At 44.1% G+C, this 19,275-nt stretch overlaps 2 protein-coding genes across 2 annotated transcripts in view; one reads left to right on the top strand and one right to left on the bottom strand.

Moving 5' to 3' along the window:
* Positions 1–13,091, bottom strand: part of grin3ba (glutamate receptor, ionotropic, N-methyl-D-aspartate 3Ba) — a 92,739-nt gene extending 79,648 nt beyond the window's left edge. Inside the window, exon 1 of the mRNA XM_085440647.1 lies at positions 12,281–13,091. Coding sequence (XP_085296773.1) covers positions 12,281–12,814 — 534 coding nt within the window. The 5' untranslated portion in view covers positions 12,815–13,091. The remainder of the gene's footprint in view (positions 1–12,280) is intronic.
* Positions 13,092–15,986: 2,895 nt separating this feature from the next.
* On the top strand, positions 15,987–18,006 carry LOC146686208 (uncharacterized). Its single transcript, XM_085441658.1, has 2 exons — positions 15,987–17,758; positions 17,847–18,006. The coding sequence occupies exon 1, from the start codon at positions 16,597–16,599 to the stop codon at positions 17,362–17,364; it is 768 nt and encodes a 255-aa protein (XP_085297784.1). The 5' UTR covers positions 15,987–16,596; the 3' UTR covers positions 17,365–17,758; positions 17,847–18,006.
* Positions 18,007–19,275: the final 1,269 nt, after the last annotated feature.

The following is a 19,275-nucleotide window of genomic DNA, read 5'->3' as shown; positions in this document are numbered from 1 at the left end:
TGTTTCCCACCCCACCCTGTCGGAATTGCTATCTGTCTAATTCTGTTTGGTTCTCTATCTGTTTCTCTTTCCTACTCTTTTGCTTTTATTACTTGAATTTTGTCTTACCCCTTTCTGGACATTTACCCCATTTTCTCATCTTGTGTTTGGCTAACCTGTCTCTCTGGCAGTGGCTCAGCTATGCCCCAACGCCATCTGTCAGCATCTGTTTAATCTCACATCAGTGCATGTCTTTCTCACCTTCTCTCCCCTGTCTCGCCACTGGTCTGCCTCTCCCGTCTGCTTGTCTTTCACCCCTGACCTATGCCTATGGGATCTCCTATAGGAGGTCCTAAAATGTGTGTGTGTTGTCTCCCGATGTGCCCTTATCACTGAAGCCCACCTGGCCTAGATTTGTGGTGTTCTGCCTCAGTTGCCACATAATGAAAAACTATAACACACATTCTCATGTGTGTATGCAGGCAAACAACTGCTGCACAATCGCAGGTTCTGCAGAACGGGAAAGATGGCACTAACTTTAGGTGAATGGAATAAGTTTGGGAAGTAGGGCTGAACGATATATCGCATTTGCGATAATATCGCGACATGATCAAGTGCAATTTTCTAACCGCAAAGGCTGCGATTATACTGCGATTATAAGGCTGTCCAAATTACTACCATATCCCAGAATTCATAGCGCGGCCCAGCCAAACTCCAGTTTCCAGCAATGGCGGCCGCTACTAAGTTTTAAAATTACTCATACTAATCTTTCTGGGTCACAAAATAAACTTTTAAAATATTTTCAGGCGAGAAAGTAGTTGTGTAAACATCAAATATCTGCTCGGTTTATCAAGATATCCCATATTTGCAAAAGTGCTTCGACGTTTTCAGAGGCGTCTGCTACCCACCAGCTCGACAGCTAGCCGGGAGCTCGAGGGTTACTGATGCGGCCGAGAACGGCACAACTCCCGGCACATCATTTTCAGATCACCGCGGAGTTTCGCTGCTCGGGTTAAACGCAATATATAAGTCACTTAGACAACCTAAAAATGTTATTGTTGGGCTTTTTTCAGTGTTTTGTTTGTTCGTGAGTAAATCGGTTTGGCTGAGATTAAAGTTATTAGATTAGATAAAATAAAACTTTATTAATCCCCCGGGTGGGTTCCTCCTTGGTTTTCACACAGCTGACTAAACGTCAAACAGAAAACTTATTAAACAGAAGTATGAGACAGTCGAGAATTTACACCAGTGTCTGGTTATATTTTAGATAGCAAGAAGCAGACGGCCGAGTTTATTAAACTCCACCGAGACAGCGGTGACGCTAATCAGAAGGCTAGACCGTCCAATTTCACGCCTTTAAACTTTAAAGGCGTGTTTGTGTGTGTGTTTATACAATTGCTATTATGTTTGCACTTTATGTGTAATGTTACTGACTGCAGAGATCAGTAAGATGTGTGTATTTTTTATTTATTAGTTTTATTTATTTAATATTATTTTTTAATTGAATGACTGTCTAGTAGTTCACAGATGTCGAAAAACTGAGTGTGGTAAAGCCACTGATTTTTTTTATGTATATTTCTGCAATCTGCACATTGTACTGACTTTCATTTTAATGTTTACACCAGGGTTCCTTGTCAGCACTTTATGCTCAGATGTTTGTAAGCTAAAAATAAACTATTGTGTATGTTCAAATATACTGTTGTGATTGAAGAAGTTAAATAAAAATGTCAGTCATCAATTCATGCATCACCTCATGTCATCATAACAGAGGTCTGTCTTCCAGGAAAGAACAGTTTAAAATTAATGTAATATAGTATTGGCCATACTATATGATGTATTGCTTGTCTTTGTTTAATAATACAGAAGACAAAGACCTTAAAAAATAATCGCATATCGCATCGCAATCGCAATATTGGGGCAAAAAATCGCAATTAGATTATTTTCCATAATCGTTCAGCCCTATTGGGAAGTTGAATAAGTTTGCATGAGTACAATCTATATGTGCACAGTGTGTGTTCGTGTGTAAACAGAATGTGTGTGTACATGTGTGCATGTCCACGTGTGTGCACGTGTTGGAGTGAAGGTGTTTTCAATCACAGATAACTTTTAGTTATCACTCACTAATCCTCTAATGAACCAGCACAGTGTAGATAAAACTGCCTCCATCAGACTGTGCAAAGGAAGAGAAAACACAAGTCGTGGGACTGCTGTCAGCCTTCCCCAGCATTACCACTTTCCCTCCCAGCACCTCCACCCTCTCTTCTTCATTTCTTGCAACCTTTGAACTCTCCTTCCTCTGCTGATCCCTCTTCTTTTTTTCCACCCTTCACTAGTTTTTCTATTTATTCCTCTATCCCACTTCCCTCCTTTTGCTTTCCCTCCCTTTTTTCTAAATAACTACTTTCTCCCCATGCCTCATTCTTTCATTCCTGATTCTTTCCTGTTTATTTACACTAAGTTTATTCCCTTATCTCTTTACTTTCCTTGTTTTCTACCTGGTGCCTCCCTTTTTCCATAGTCACGTTCTTATTCTCTGAAATATACTTCCCTTTTTCCAAGATTCATCCTTCAAATGTTCCTTAATTTTTGCTTGATGCGTAGTTTTTTCATGCGATTTCTAATTCCGCATATTCTGTCCATTCTCATATTTCCTAGCACCTAATTACCACTTTCTTTTTTTTTTTTTTTTTTTTTTTTTTTCTCTTTCTTTAAATGACATCAGAAACAGCAGTATGCGACATTACGTGATGGCAGAGCTTCAGTTCATCCTTTGTCATTTTTTTTTTTTTTTTTTTTTTTTTTTTTTTTTAATAAATAGGACAGGGGGAATGAATGAGAGAGAGAGGGGGAGAGAAAGAAAGAAAACCCAAGGGGAGAAGAGACGGTGAGAAGGGGGGGGAAGAGAGACAAAAAAAAAAAAAACTCCTGGGTCACCTGTATGGAGAAAAAACAAACAAACAAACAAACAAACAGAGGAGACAGCAAACAACAAAGAGCAACATAATAATAGAGAAAACAAAGCACCATCACAATAAACTAGCTAGTCATAGATATCAGTATTTACTAAGTAATAAACGATATTGTGCAGCACGCAAGATAGACAGCGCACAGTGTGCTTTGAGGCAGCAGCCAAGAAAGCTTTAGTCCGCGTCTGTGAATACCCATGTGTGCATACCTGTGTGGATCAGCATGCTTGCATTCCAAAGGTTTCTCCATGTAATGATCTGCTAGGGAGTGTGGGGGGGCCACAGCCCCGTCCTCCAGGGTGTGAAGCGGGTATGGAGGAGATCAAAACTCCAGACATCCAGAGGCCCCCAGAACACAAGAGACCATGGAAGACCAACAGAGGGGCAGCCGCGCCACTGTTCCAGTAAGAGCTGAGGAGAGTCCCAGATGAGGGCTCACTCAGCAGCCGCGGAGCAGAAGCCAGGGGGGGTTGCAGTGACGCGCCCGTGAGCTCCGCCGGCCCCCAGCTGCGCCTGAGTGACCGAGCCCTAGGCCGAGAGGCCGGGGGCACCCCACCCCCAAAGGGGCCCGAGCGAGCCCCAGGCCCCAGGCCCCGACAAGCGGCCGCCAAGGAGTGAGCCGGTGTGTACCCGGACGCCCACCCCCAGACACAAAGAACCACCAACACACCGACACCTGAGGGAGTCCGCCACCGGCAGGGGAAGTGGTGGTGGGTGGAGATAGGCCTCCAAACCTTGGAGGGCCTGAGGTGTCCCCAGAGAGGTGGCGTCTGATACCCAACCTGACATATAGACACAGACATACAGGCACACACAGACACAAACATCCATTCCCACCCTCATGCTCTCATATGCACTCACTCCACACTCAACCAACGTGGAGACAGACATAAAGAGACGCTGTACACACAATCACACTCCCCAAGCGTACTCTACAAACCGGGTCTAGGTACCCTTGCCCCTGGAGGGGGGAATTGCACCCAGACCCAGGTGGTGTTACCCTTTTCCCTGCGGTGGGGAGAGGCAGACCGCCCCGACTCCGCAGCAGCAGGGAGGCCCCACACCCCAGACCGCAGTCGGACGGCCAACTCCTCCTACTAGCCCCCCCGCTCCAGCAGGCCGCAGAGAATGGGGGTGGGAGAAGACTCCAAACCTCCCTCCACCCGCTCATTGTAGTGTTGATGCATATGTGTTCTAAGGTGCAATTAAAACCCAGGAGGGCATGGAGCTACCTGCCAAGGAGCAGCAGGTAAGCGCATGGTCCCTCCTGCTAGCCCTCAATGACTAAGTGTATTTAAAATTGAGAGGTGGGCAACGACGTCAGGGGTGAGGTATACACCCTGATGGTGATTTGGACTCCGTGATTGTGCCCACCCCCAAGATCCTATATGTATGTGTAATGAGAGTGTGAATAATGTGAATGTCTAAGTTGTGGGATAAAATTGAGGCAGAGGCAGCCAGAAGGGGACAGGGGGGGGGGTAGCCTCCTCTGCACCCTGGTGACATACCCCCACTCCAAGGCCCTGCATGTGTGGGTGGTTGTGGAGGAGCGGGAAGAGGGAGGCAGCTGGAGATGGGGAGGGAAGGAAGGGAGGGGCAGGTAACCCCTCCCTGGGGCCAGCTCCCCCGCTGACCCCAGTAGGCACTCCCACCCTCCGCGACCCGCCAGGGAAGGGGGGCCCAGGCCCATCAGACCGGGGCCCAGTGCAGTAGCGCCCCCCGGCTCCACAGAGCCCTGGACAGTCCACCCAACCCCACCACAGAGAAAACTGCACCCACCCCACCAACCACACATCTTCCAGACTACATAAGACGGTAAACGCCCAGGCTGAGATCTTCCTCCACCTCTCCTGTATCTCCCCCTCCTGCAGAGAGTTCCTGAGAGAAGAAAGCTCCTGCCAGATGTGACCATCCCCCCCACCAGTTGAAGAGCCCCCCAGGCGGCTCGATGCACCGGCGGCACCCTGCTCCAGGGCCGGGCCCCCATGCACCCACCCGCCCACAACCCCGGCAACACACCAACCAGGACCCGAGCCCCCGAGGCCCGGCCCGGGCCCCCGCCCAGAGACGGAGCACCCCCAGAACCTCACGCCCATCCCGGACCCACCCAGGGGCAGCCAGGTTGCCAGGTCAGTAACCCACGTCCGTCAGCACAGACCCTCCCCTAGCCCCGCTGCACGCAGCCGCGAGGAAACAGTCACCTGAGAGCCAACAGAGCCCTCAACCGGACGTGACCGCTACCCCGGGTTGAGCCCCCCAAGGAAGATGCCTCCGGGGAACCCCCCGACGCCCTAAGCCTGTCCCTACCCCCTCACCAATCACAACAGTGAAGGCGGGACCAAACTATGACCCCCCACCCCCACTAGGTGATGGAGCTGATAAAAGGGGCCCAGAGCAATTGATCTGATGTGGTGGCAGAGGCTGTGTCAAGACTAATGTAATCTAATAGATAATTTCTATATTGGTTAGAATTAAGATTATTTTTATTTTTCCAGTTCATGAGGACTGTTTTCTTGGCTATGCATAGGGCAGTGAAGATCATATGGGCTATATTCTTTTCTGAAGTGACATTATCTAAGCTGCCCAACAAACACACTAAGGGGGAAGTTGGAATGTTACATTTCAGACATTTTGATAAGTCTTCACATATCTCGCGCCAAAACTTTTGCACTGGTGGACAGAACCAAAGAGCGTGGATGTAATTGTCTGGTGTATTGCCTTGACAGTGTGAGCAGTTGTTGGAAGATGTAAAGCCCATCTTAAACATCCGATGACCTGTATAGTGCACTCTATGAAGTATTTTGTATTGTATTAATTGCAGACTGGGATTTTTAATTAATTTAAAAGTTTTTAAGCAAATCTGAGACCAGAAGTTTTGGTCTAGGTTGACTGATAAATCTGCTTCCCACTTTGCAGTAGGAAGGGATATTGATTCATCTAATTTAGAAAGTGTTCTGTATATTTTAGATAATAATTTGGGGGATTTAAGAGTAAGAAAATGTGCCGCACTTAGTGGTGTTTGTAATTCAACTTGACTGAGGTTAAATTTCTTTTTTACTATGGATTTAATTTGTTGATATTCTAAAAACCTTGTCTTGTTGATCCCATATTGTTCAACTAGTCTGTCAAATGGAATAAATTCTGTTCCCTCTAATATATGTTCTAAGTATTTAATTCCTTTACAACTCCATTCTGGGAAATTAATCATATTATTGTTTTGTAATATGTCAGGGTTATTCCAGATAGGTGTACGTTTGCATGGGATTAATGAAGACTCCGTTATTTTTAGAAACTCCCACCATGCTGTTAGAGAAAAGCTGATGTTGATACTTTTAAAGCATTCATGTCTTTTGATGTTTGAGCTAATAAATGGTAGGTCTGAAATCTCTAGATCCTTGCATAGTGCCTGCCTCCATCAGACTGTGCAAAGGAAGAGAAAACACAAGTCGTGGGACTGCTGTCAGCCTTCCCCAGCATTACCACTTTCCCTCCCAGCACCTCCACCCTCTCTTCTTCATTTCTTGCAACCTTTGAACTCTCCTTCCTCTGCTGATCCCTCTTCTTTTTTTCCACCCTTCACTAGTTTTTCTATTTATTCCTCTATCCCACTTCCCTCCTTTTGCTTTCCCTCCCTTTTTTCTAAATAACTACTTTCTCCCCATGCCTCATTCTTTCATTCCTGATTCTTTCCTGTTTATTTACACTAAGTTTATTCCCTTATCTCTTTACTTTCCTTGTTTTCTACCTGGTGCCTCCCTTTTTCCATAGTCACGTTCTTATTCTCTGAAATATACTTCCCTTTTTCCAAGATTCATCCTTCAAATGTTCCTTAATTTTTGCTTGATGCGTAGTTTTTTCATGCGATTTCTAATTCCGCATATTCTGTCCATTCTCATATTTCCTAGCACCTAATTACCACTTTCCCCTACTTCCATATTCTCCCATTCAACGTTTTCCCTTCTTTCTGAGTATAGAATGGACCAATTCCTGCTTTCTTTATCCCTATATACCTCCATCAGTTCCTTTATTAACTCATTATAATGAAAACCACATCTCCTTTGCTTGCTGATATATACAGCCATTCTGGTGCTTTTTGCTTCCATCCATCACTGGTCTACTTCATTTACTTTTTAGCTCCACTGAGTAACATAAAATTGTTGTGGAACTACTGGAGACATTTGTTTTACCAGAGGCAAAAACACAAGACAAACATTAGAACACTAACTTGAATGCCATAGTGAGCAGCTCAAACAAGCCCAGAGTCCTTTTTGTAATACATACTCCGCTGTTTCTGCTCTGCTCAATTAATCTGGCTCAGTCAAGACCGCGCTGAACTGTCATCATAGTACTAATAAAGAAAAAGCTTTGAGCTGTTTGCATTAAGTGGCCTGCTTGTCCCAAGCTGTCAGTTTCCCTGCAGCGCTGGCTAGGCGCAAGTTTTTGTCCCTCGCTTTCCACTCGTTTATTCCACTGTGGTTTTACGGCACAAATCCCCTCATCATCTCAAAGAAAACACTAAAGGCAGCATGGCCTTGTAAAGCCTCATTAGGCTTAATAACCTTTAGTGAGCACAGGGCAGACTCTCTGTGCGTGCATGAATCTCATAAATGCAAGATACATTTTTTTTTGCGTGAGGCCAGTACTTGCATTTCTCTGCAGATGTGCATGCGGGAGTGCAGATGTGTGTGCGAACGCATTTGCAGCATGTGTGTCCTCTGAGAGCAGGGCTAGCTCCGAGCCACAATGCGTCTTATTCAGCAGGGTCCCAGGATTAAAATGTAATTTCATTCAAAGTCGCAAATTGGGTTTTTTACTGTACTAATCTTCATTTTACTAAGCAGAATGAGGTATGTCATTAAAAAAAGAAGAGACTTAATGAAAGAATGTGGGATGGATGGATTGCAGAAGGGAAAGTAGTTCACCAACAGAACGATAAAGGTTGTTTCAAATCATAAACAGTAAAGACCTCATGAATAATACACTGCATTACTTTGTGGAGTGTATTGTGGTAATTACAGTTTAGGGATAGTCAGCATTTGCAGTTATGGCGTTCTGTTAATGCTGCGATTCTGTGGGACTTGAGGTTCAGCAGCTCAGTTCAGATTGAGATTTAATTATCAGCATCACTAAACACACCGGCAATGTAACAGGTGCAAGCTGGGTCAAGCAAAATATGCCTTTGTACTCATAATGCATGTATACAAGGCTAGTACAAAATAGGCTTTATGAAATAGGAATAAAACACCGTTCTTTATTGAAAGGAATATAATAATATGAGGAATGCCTTGTGGAAATAATTGAGGTAAAGGAACTACAAAGGGGAAAAATATGAATGTTAGTCAGGATTAAAGTCTGTGAAATAGACTTCTGTACATTCCACCTTATGGGGGAAAAAAATCCAAGGTTTATTTCAATGGCAACTGGGAGTAAAGTGAGCTGCAGGAACTCAGTTCCAATTGTGGAGAATGACAAATAATGGATTCACTTCATACCACCCCTCTCACCTAATCACACTCAGAAATCAGCAAAACCATTTCCTTCGGCTCTCTCCGCTAATACACTTTCAAAAAAAGAAATCATGATCTCACTAAATAATTCCTGTGATATCATCAGCAAATCCAGAATTGTTTGGTAGTACTGTGCATGAAAAAAGGCTGGCCACATTAAAAATGCATAGATGTTCTTTTCAATTATGTCTGTTGGCAAATTGCACCAACTTTTAACAAAAAAAAAACCAGAATTAAATTGTTACTATTACCAACACACCCCAACATATCCATAGAATGCCGATTTCAAACCCCATCCCATTTTATAATGGTTTAATCAAAGCTATTTTTGGACTTTTTTGCTTAAATATCAAATATGCTCAATTTCATTACTTACTTTGAATCAATGAAAAGCAACTGATGAAAAAATCAGCTTCCAAAATGCCCATAATGGCCCTAATGGGAATTAGAAGTCCATTTCCTTTTCGTTCCCCACCCCTCTCTGTCCCTTCTTCCTTGCTCCTCTCCTCCCATTCTGCATGCCATAGATGGATGAGAGAGATTTACAGTTAGGGGTCATACAGTGGTTCTAATTAGCTTAAGTAGGTTGGAAGAATAAGCACTTCCTTACTGAGACACATCACATAGTCCCAGAGCTCTTTCTGACTAAGAAGGGAGAGGAGAACGCAGACGGACAGACGACCCCTGTCTCTGGCTGTCTTTCTGTCCCCGTGTCTGTCTGTGCCCTTTCATGTCTCTGTTTCATCAGTGGTGCCAAATATTTTTCAGTCTTGTGACATGGGAATAATTGACAATAGAGAATTTCATGTGACAATTTGTGCGACAAATTTGCATAATGATGACAACCCTTCAACCCCTCAGCATCTGGTTGGTTTGAGTTTTTTGGGCGCACTTAAAGGTAGTCAGGAAAATCTATCATCACAACCTCCAAGAAATGTCACGCATGCTACATGACGCCCCCGACGTGGAAGAGTATTTCTTTTGTTGTTGTCGTCAGATGAAACATGAAATATGGCAAATTAGCTGTCACGAAAGAAAAATAAAACTGTGCCACACACTAATTAATTTGTGAAAGACTGTATTTTCTTTCCCCTCATTGACATTTTCTTTGACCTTGAGGAAGTCTGTTTAGCCTGTGAGGAAAACAAGTCAACAAGTCGCCTTTTAGCTTTCTGTGGTGTTTTAAGATTGATGTAGTATTCTTTTGGCAGGTAAAGGGAAGAATTAGTTTTGGGTTTTTTTCTAAATGTGCATGAACCTTTCTTTCTTTCTTTCTTTCTTTCTTTCTTTCTTTCTTTCTTTCTTTCTTTCTTTCATTCTTTCTTTGTGTCTTTCTATCCCTCTCTGATGTCCAGGAAAGGTATCTGTTCACCAGAAAAACATGGGCTCAATTCCCAGTAGCCTGCAGAATTTCCACAATTTAAAAACCCCAGGAGGAAAGACTCTCTTTTGAAAAAACAAAAACCCTCCCCTTCTCATTTGGATCAATCTGTGACAGATTTTTTATTATTTTTTTGGCCAAGCCGTTTGTTTTGTCTCTGCTGTTCTCCAGCCCACCTCCCCCATCTCTGGAGCTCTCCGCCCTCCTGATGCTAGAATGTAAATAGCATCTTTAATTAGAATCATATCTTCTGATTTGGGTGTTTTCCCCCTATCAGCAGTGAAACCTGTGCACTGTTCCCTGTTTGTACAGGCTAACAATTTGCCTCCCTGTTGACCTAACCCACTCGTCATTGCCCTCTCTGTGTGTGTTTAAGATCCTGTCCCACCTCCTGCCAGCGTCCTTTAATTTCCCACATTGCTCCCTTTCTATAGAGTTGCACCCTAGGGTGTGAGAGAAAGAAAACACACTACGCTCCTTCACAGGCAATTCTCCTGAAATTCAAACTGTTTTGGGGCTGTGACTAAAGGCTATTTTATCGTCACCAAACCAACTGTATTTTTTAATGGTGAAATTATCCTGATTTTAGTCTCATAATTCAGGAAATTTGAAAATCTGACCTTTAAGATTTCTTACAGTCTCCTAAAATTGCTTGATTTGTCCACCCACAGTCCAAAATCTATGACAGTAATGAGAACACACATATAAAAACATGAAATCACAAAAGAAAAGAAGAATCACAAGAAACCAGCTATTAACTAACGAGCTAATGTTTTCAGCAGTCTACCCAATTGACATGAAAGTTCGAAAAAACAAGATCATAAAGGAGGTAGAAATGTTTTACATGAAGTAGATGCAGGGTTTTTTTTAAATAAGTGTTTCAAAATGGCTGTATTTGTCTTTTTTTGTTTTGGAGAGCACTTATTGGTCACACGCTGTACTCAGAACTATTCTCTGGGGAGTAATTTCCACTTTCTGGTCCTTTTTTTGTCTGTTAGCCATCATAAGATTGGACATTATCTTCAATAAAAAAGAAAGATTAGTCTGACACCAAGGAGAAAAAAGAGAAGCTTTTGTGTAGCATTAAACACAAAAATTAACCAAAAAAGGCTTTCATTTCACAAATGCCGCTTGAAATTATGGCTAAAAATACTGGAGCGCTACAACACAGAGAGACAAAGAAAGAGAGTGATGATTGTTGTTTGCCCTCTGACTGCTTGGCACAGTTCTATAGAAAAAAAGAACCCTGTTCTCTCTTCCAGCTCACCCCTTCTATTCCCCCCTTCATATCTCCTAAATTTCTCTCCTTTTACTCTCCTCTGCTTATCTCCCTGCTCTGCTGACACATTCATCAAGTGGTTTGACTTCTCATTCATGCAACCTTTATTGAAATAAGCAATCCATTGTTGGCAAAGAGAGGTGGCAGGACAAAGATTTTAGACTTACCCCCACCCCACATGATGGTGATAGTTAAATATGTGTGTGCAAAGTGCATGCATTCATATGTTTGTGGTGACTTAGAGATGCAGTTGGCTGCTCAGTGGGATAGAGACATTTTTATGTAGGCAAATGTGACAGAAGCTGCACTGACTGACTGGCAGTTCTGCTGGGAATACTAACATTGCACACACACATAGATCTGTGTTGTCTACCTAATTTGCACGTACACACATAAACATAGCATATATGTGATCATACTAATAGAGTGAGCCACACTTCTCCGTGACATCTGTCTATCAGTATTTCAACTGCTGGAATGGGCTCAGAAAGGTGCCAGAAGCAATCTCTAAGTACACACATCCTTTCTGGCACAAACACACACATACGCACATAGATTCACAGAGAAAAGAGCTTAGAAAGAGAGAAATTTTCACCTCGCTCGGGGGTTCAGTCCAATACCAAGTCAGAGTGACCAGATATTAAACATGCATGTTAAGGGCCTGCAGGTTCACCAGAGCTCAGTTAAAATCAGTCTGAACAGCAGACATTGCTGGAAGAAGGCAACAGTGCTAGAAGTTAAAGTCTGATACACTAAAATGTCTCTTTATTTAAAATTAATTATCCATGTAACATTATCACCATTTCTGTCTGTATTATTTTAATCATTCTTTAGTGTAACTGCTCTGATGATCACAGTTCTTTACACTGTCCATTTGCCTTTAGCCTGCCTTAAAATCTGGCTAGTAGGAAGCATTTTGCACCAACTCAGATAACAAAATCCATGCCACAGGCTAATGGGTCAGTCAATGACTTACTGGTGAATGTCAGCTCTTGGAATCAGATGAAATTATGTTAGGTCATGGCATGCTGCTAATTGAAGTGCAAGATGCTGGAAAGATGAAAGCCATGATATATACACACATAACCATTTTTCACTGTCATCTTTCAAAGATGATTGCTACAGGTGCACAGTGACGCCAGGAAAGACACACAGCGTCAATTCCTACCTTAGTCACAAGGGGTTCTGTGTCCTCCAGGATAGATACGAAGGGGATCTCCAGGAAAGAGGAGAGAAACTCCACCTGGATCAGCTCCTCCCTGGAGCGGGGAAAGGCGAGCACGGCTGACACACCCCTGACCACCAGGTCCTGGCAGGCACTACGGGACAATGACTCAGGGTCCCCTCCCGCGGGCGATCGAGCCACCATTTCCAAGCTCAGGTTGTAGGGCAGCAGAGGAGGTGGCTGAGAGGTTGTTGTGGAGGAGTCTGCCCCTCCGCCTTGATGCCGGAGGCTGGCCAGGGCGCGGTTGAGCGCGTTTTGTATCCGTGCCGGCTGTCGGGTAGGCAAGAGCGCACCGAGACGCACGGTGTGTCCTATCCGGGCGAGAATGTGGCAAGGTTGTGGGTGAGGGAAGCAGGCGTCCGGGGAGGAAGAGACGGTTAATAAGAGAAGCAGCAGGAGCGTTCTGGCAGAGAAGGAAAGGAGATGAGTTCTCCCCGGGGCGAGGCAGTAGGTCCAGAGTCCAGAAAGAGACACCATGCTGCAGCTCCGACACACAACACTGGAGGACTGGGCTCTGCTCGGCGGGAGATGGCATAGCTCCCTCTTTCTCCCGGCTCCACCGCTTTTCTCAGACTTGATGGTTCTTTTCTTTCCCCCTTTCTTCTTTGTTGATGCGCGCTGTCGACGGTGATTTGTCGGCGTTTTGACGTTTCGACTCTCACCTCTTCAAAGTTTTTATGTCAACAGTAAAAGACGCGCTTGGTGGAGGAGAGGAGAAAAGAGCGCTCACAGCTTAGTGCGGTCGCCCCGCTTCTGTCAGTCTCTGCTGGAGGAAGGCACACCAGCTGTGAAGTGTGTGTGTGAGCGTCTCTCCAAGTGTGTGTGTGTGTGTGTGTGTGTGTGTGTGTGTGTGTGTGTGCGCGCGCGCGCGCGCAGAGAGCCTGCCCGCCAATAATCTAACCTCTCACGGAGCTTGCCTCTTGTTGAATTTTAATGAAAATTCGTCGGGTAACATTTTCTTCCGCTTCTTCGGGTCCCGTGGAAAATTTGCCGTTAATGTTTTCATTCAGTTTTGAAAAAACATCGGATTTGTCTTATCTGATATATATATATATATATATATATATATATATATATATATATATACATATATATATATATATATATATATATATATATATATATATACATATATATATATATATATATACATATATATATATATATATATATATATATATATATATATATATATACATATATATATATATATATATATATATATATATATATATATATAGAGAGAGAGAGAGAGAGAGAGAGAGAGAGAGTATTACAATAGTATTAAGCCAGCCAGACAATCAAATACAGAAATAAGTTTGCTGCTTCTAGATGACTTAGATTTGTACAGAGAGCTATTGATGGCAAAGATCTTTCGGAAATGCACAAATTCCGAGCACAAAAAGTATTAGACTGCTGTGAGTGTCATAAAGATTGATTCGAAGCAAAAAGAGGACTGAAAGTTGTTGTTTTTTTTTTTTTCAAATTGAATCCTTTTTGAAAAGGTGGCCATTCATTTTCTGATGTAATATGCCACTTTTAAGTACCTCTGCAGGCCGGATCGCGATGTTCCTGCCAGGTTGGGCAACACAAAGCTAATAGCTCGCTGAAATCTCAATTTTCCTCCGGGATTTATACCCACTTCTTTCCTACCGTCCAAGTAGAACATTACCCGTTGTGTAACCACGTCTTTTCAGCACCACGGACAGCGCCAATGCCATAAAAGAGATCTACTGTGCATGCTAATATGGCTTCATGCAAGGGACAGTGCTCAGTACTCCTTTCATTCATTCTGCACTCACTTCTCTGTCCCCCGGATCTAATTTGCCATCGTTAGAGCGGAACATTCAGCAAATCTTTGTGTCCACCGGGTGAAATCTGGGCTGGTGGTGCTGTGGTTCTCATAGTCCCCGCACACCCTTTTTCTGATAATTCCCTGTTTGTCAAACACCAGTGATGCCTTTAATGTCCCGTCTCTGCTTTTCTTTCTTTCTCACTCTCTGTGGCTTTGGCAGGGCCGTTTCACTGTGATGTCTGGCTTGAAAAGGTTTCCTTGGCGAACCTGCAGATAAAAGTATCACTGCCTCTCGCTGACTGTCTATCACTAACGCACACACACATATTCCCGGGATCAACAAGTCATTTCACAGCCTACTGGGTGACCTGATGTGATACCAGTGCGATTTACTGACAAATATGAGACAGTTGGGGAAAAGAGTGTTTCCTTACCTTTCCTCCTTCGCCTCATGCTCCACTTGCTCCAAATAGAGGAAAGATGAAAACCAACACTGTGGGCTTTGTTGTACGGCAGAAACCGGCAGCATTAAACTTGCATGACTCTTCAAACACTCTCCCTCTGGTACCTGTTGAAGCTGGGCAGAGGAGAGGGAAAAACGCGTTTTTCCAAATATATTTCTGTTTGTTTACGTAGTGAAATGTGATAATGTTTGTCTGGAAACCGAGTTCATTATAATGTGGAAATCTGAGCGGACCAGGGTGTTGAAGCTGTTATGTAACCAAATGATATATTATCAATTTGAGCAAACATTTTTCTCTTTTCTTTGGTTTCATTTTACATTGTTACTTAGGGCTATTTGTAGTTATGTGCATTAGATAAAAAGAGAAAAAGAAATGTTAAAAATTATTTTATATTTTGATTATGTATGGCTTCTTGGCACTTATGAGACATATAACTGATGACATAAAACATGCACAGTAAATAATTTGGATAATTTAAAAAAAATCTTACAATCTTCTTGTTAGGTGTCACCAACCACAGTGGCTCATCATCCTTCATCGCACCCTATTGTTAGCACCCTAACCTCCACTGTCCTCTTATGTGGTCATTCTCTTTTCCTTCTGCCTGACAGCTCCATATTCAACATCCTTTGTCCATTAGATCCACTATCCCTCCCCTGCACATGTCCAAAACATCTCAGCCTTGCTTCTCTAACTTTGTGTCTTAATTGTTCAACCTGATCTGCCCTTCTAATTTTGCTCATTCTGGTCACTCCCAACAAAACAACTTAACACTTTCAACCCTGCCAGCTCTGCTTCCTGTCTTTTTATTAGAGCCACCATCTCCAAACTGTACATCACAGCAGGTCTCATCACCATCTTGTAAACCTTCCCTTTCACTCTTGCTGCTGTCCTTCCGTAACAAATCACCCCTGACACTCGTCTCCACCCACTCCTCTCTGCCTGGACTGCCTGTTGCTTTGACCCCAGGTGTGTAAATTCATCTTCCTTCACTCACACTTGATCTACTCCTTGCAACCTTACAGTTACACCTGTCTCCCTCTCATTCACTCATGTATTCTGTCTTGCTTCTACTGACATTCCTCTTGTCTTCAGTGCATACCTCCATCTCTTAAGGCTCACTGCCACCTGCTCTTTAATCTCACTATAGATCACAGTGTTGTCTGCAAACATCACAGTCTCCTGCCTTACCTCATCTGTCAACCTGTCCATCACTCTTATAAGCAAGAAGGGGCTCAGAGCCGAACCCCACCTTGAACTTGTTCTGTCACTCTTACTGCACACCTCACTGCTGCCTCATGTATGTCCTGCGCTATCCTCACATTGTCATGATACATTGTGTGGCAGGCAGGGGAAGGACCCAAGATGCAGATTCACAGACACGGGGATAAACTCAAAAAACACAGCTTTATTGCTGGCCACGGGAAGCAATACAAAATAAACTAAAACTGGGAAAACTAAAGCATGAACTGTACAAGGAACCGAACCACGGGGAGAATTACACACAACATGAGGGAGAACGCGACGCCGAACAGAGGGAGACTCAGACAGAAATACACAGAGGGTAAACGAGGAAAGTGGGCACACACGGGGAACACAGGTGACACTGATAATCATAACGAGACAGGGCGGGGTGAACTGAACATGACATGTACAGGCACAGAGGTTCAGACAGGAGGAGAGAGAGCACAGGGAAATACAGACATAACGGGCTGGGGAAACATGAAACAACCACAAAGGGAGACGAGGGCTCATAAATACATAGAGGGCACACAGGGGGGAGAGAGAGCACGGGGAGAACTTAGACATAATGGGCAGGGGAAACATGGAATAAAACATAAGGAGAGACGAGGGCTCACAGATACACAGAGGGGCACACAGGGGGTAAAAGCCATGAAGGGAAAACACTTAGGGAACAACACAACAGGGCAACTCAGAAAACATGGCCTAAATAAGGAACGAAATACAAAAATACAAGGAACTAAGAATACTGGGCCCACATGGCCCAGGACCATGACATCACCCCCCCCCCTAAAGGGCTGGCTCCCGACAGCCCAAACCCGAGAAACAAAAACAAAAACAGAAAACAACCCACCCAGGGCGGGAGGCGGGGGACCAGGACGGAGGGACCAGAACGGGAAACAAAACAAACAACAGAAAACACAGGAGCACATGACCATAGTCAAAATAAGGTTCAGGGGGCCGACCCAGAGCCCACAGGCACAAGAGTTCACGGGTCACACGGTCGGGGGGCCGACCAGGCGGGTGGCACAGGTGGCAGAGCTGGTCCGGAGGCCGGCCGTGCGGAAGGCAATGGCGGCGGCGACGAAGGAGACGACGGAGCAGTTCAGGAGGCCGGCCGCGCGGAAGGCAGCGGCGGCGGCGAGGGAGACGACGGAGCAGTTCAGGGGGCCGACCGCGCGGAAGGCAGCGGAGGCTCTCCAGTCTCAGGCGTGCTGGCCATGGCCTGGTGGGCACAGGACCAGTCGAGGCAGGACCAGACGAGGCAGGACCAGCCGATGGCGATGCGGGGGCCGGACCAGGCGTCGCTGCAGAGGCTGAGGCTGGACCAGGAGGAGCAGAAGCCAAAGTTGGAGCTGGGCCAGACGAGGACGAAGACTCTGAGGCTGGGCAAACAAGTAGCAAACAACAATGTCGCACACATCCTGAATTTTAAGCTCATCTTTGCAACTGGACCAAACCACAATAAGTCATATGAGGAGGATTCCCTTTTTCAAAGCTTAAAATGTATTGTTTTGCATGTATAGTTATAAAAAAAAAGTTCCAGGACAGAATTTTACATTATTATCATATAGTCTTATTAATGATGCATTGAGGAGGGTTAAATTGTTATTTACCTGGAAAAACAGGAACTGGAGTCTCTCAACTTTAAGGGAGGGGTGGTACAAATAAATGCCCTTCCTAGTTAGGCCCATCCCATAAGTGTGGTCCTCCAGTCCTCTCCTCTGCCCTGTCAGTGTTTGTTGTTGTGCTTCTGTTTCTCTCTCTCCTCCTCACTCCTCCCCCACCTGGGGGGTACTCTTTTTTGCAGTTTCCCACCTTTGGCAAACACACCTGGCTGCAATTTATTCACCTGCTGCTCATCATCTTCATTTGGGCTTACTGGGTGATGTTCTTCACTGGATCGTTGTACTTATCACAGTTAGTGTAGCCTCAGCTCTCTTTGTAATTCCTGAATCCCTCATCGTGCTATGCTGATTCTCTAATGTGTGTTTCCTCTCCTATGCAGACCCTCCTGGAACCCCTCCTGTTTCCTCTCAAACCCTGTCGAGCGAGCATGAGTGTGAGTGGACATCTGTGTAGAGTGAGTTTGGATGTGTGTTCCCTTCCCTGGATTCCCTGGAGCTCTCTTTCTTCCCACCCCCACCATATTTGCTGTCTACCTGTAAATAAACTCACTTAATTGCATTATTCAGAGTCCTGTGTTTGAATCCTCCCTGTTCGATCATGACATGATGTGTCAATCAAACACCAATAAAGCTGATGTGTATTCGTTATAGTCGTTTAAAAGTAGTTTAATCTTGGATTTGTGCCAATACTGGGATGATTTGTACATGGTCATATTGTATTTTTATATGTACAACATTTTTACAGCAAGACCTTAGAATTTACTTCGTTAAACAAGCTGGGCAAAATAAATTAAATACAATACACAAACCACTCTAAAAATTTATTGAAAGACTTGCTTGATCATTCAAAAAAAGACACGAGCACAAATCCGAAACCTGAATAAAAATAATTAACTGTGAAATATGTTACATGAATTCTAGGTATAGAACACTCTAGAGGCTAGTAAGTGGCAACATGACAAACTAAAACACTGGGAACATGAGTGAGAAAGAGTATTTTTTCAAAATTGGCACAAGCAGAGCTGATAAACAAGGTCCCCAAAATGGATTTTTGTTTTGGGGCAAGTTGACTTATTTCCACTTGTTGCTGCCTTGCATGGATATAAACCATTGTTAAAGAATACAACAGTGATACAGTTATATTTCATCAGCACGATATGTTCCTGGGGCAAGATGTTATTTAGAGTCTCAAGTGTGATTTCAAACTCTATTTGGTGCTCAAAACACTGCACGGGGGAAAGATGAATGAGACACGTCCTCAGTGTGTCCCCAAAGGTTGTATACAGGTGTCCCACATGCACTCTTTATCTGCATTACGGTTTCCTATTAACAGTTTCTCCCTGTGGATGTATTTATTATGATTATGTACATTGTAAGGGATTAATATTGAGGATAGGATTAAGCAGGAATCAGAAACCCAATTAAGCACCCCTTCATCTTTGCTAGCGGAGCTGTGTCTCTGTTTCACAGTGTGAGATCGCTTCTCCTGTTCGCTCAACACCTACTGCCCTCTATTTGTTCTGGCCCTCCTTCTACCAAACCCTCTGTCTCTGCATTTTAAATGTGCACACATCCGCTCTTGATCCATTTCCTTTTCGTTTATCTATCCAGCTCCACCCAGTTCCTCCTGCCTTCACCTTCATCCTGGTTTTCCTCTGATCTTTTCCTCCCACTGCCTTACTCTTCCTTTCAAATTTCATGTCTCTTTGAGGTAGACAGCAAATTTGCCATTTTGCCCCCAAACATACAACCCACACTATTAAACCACATCAATGATTCATTCCCGAACCGAAACTTCAATTACACTAG

Source organism: Copadichromis virginalis, linkage group LG19, assembly GCF_057382275.1.
Source record: "Copadichromis virginalis isolate Kocher_CV1m ecotype Utaka linkage group LG19, C_Virginalis_male_GT1.1, whole genome shotgun sequence".
Classification (NCBI taxonomy): domain Eukaryota; kingdom Metazoa; phylum Chordata; class Actinopteri; order Cichliformes; family Cichlidae; genus Copadichromis; species Copadichromis virginalis.
This window is presented reverse-complemented; position numbering and strand designations above follow the sequence as displayed.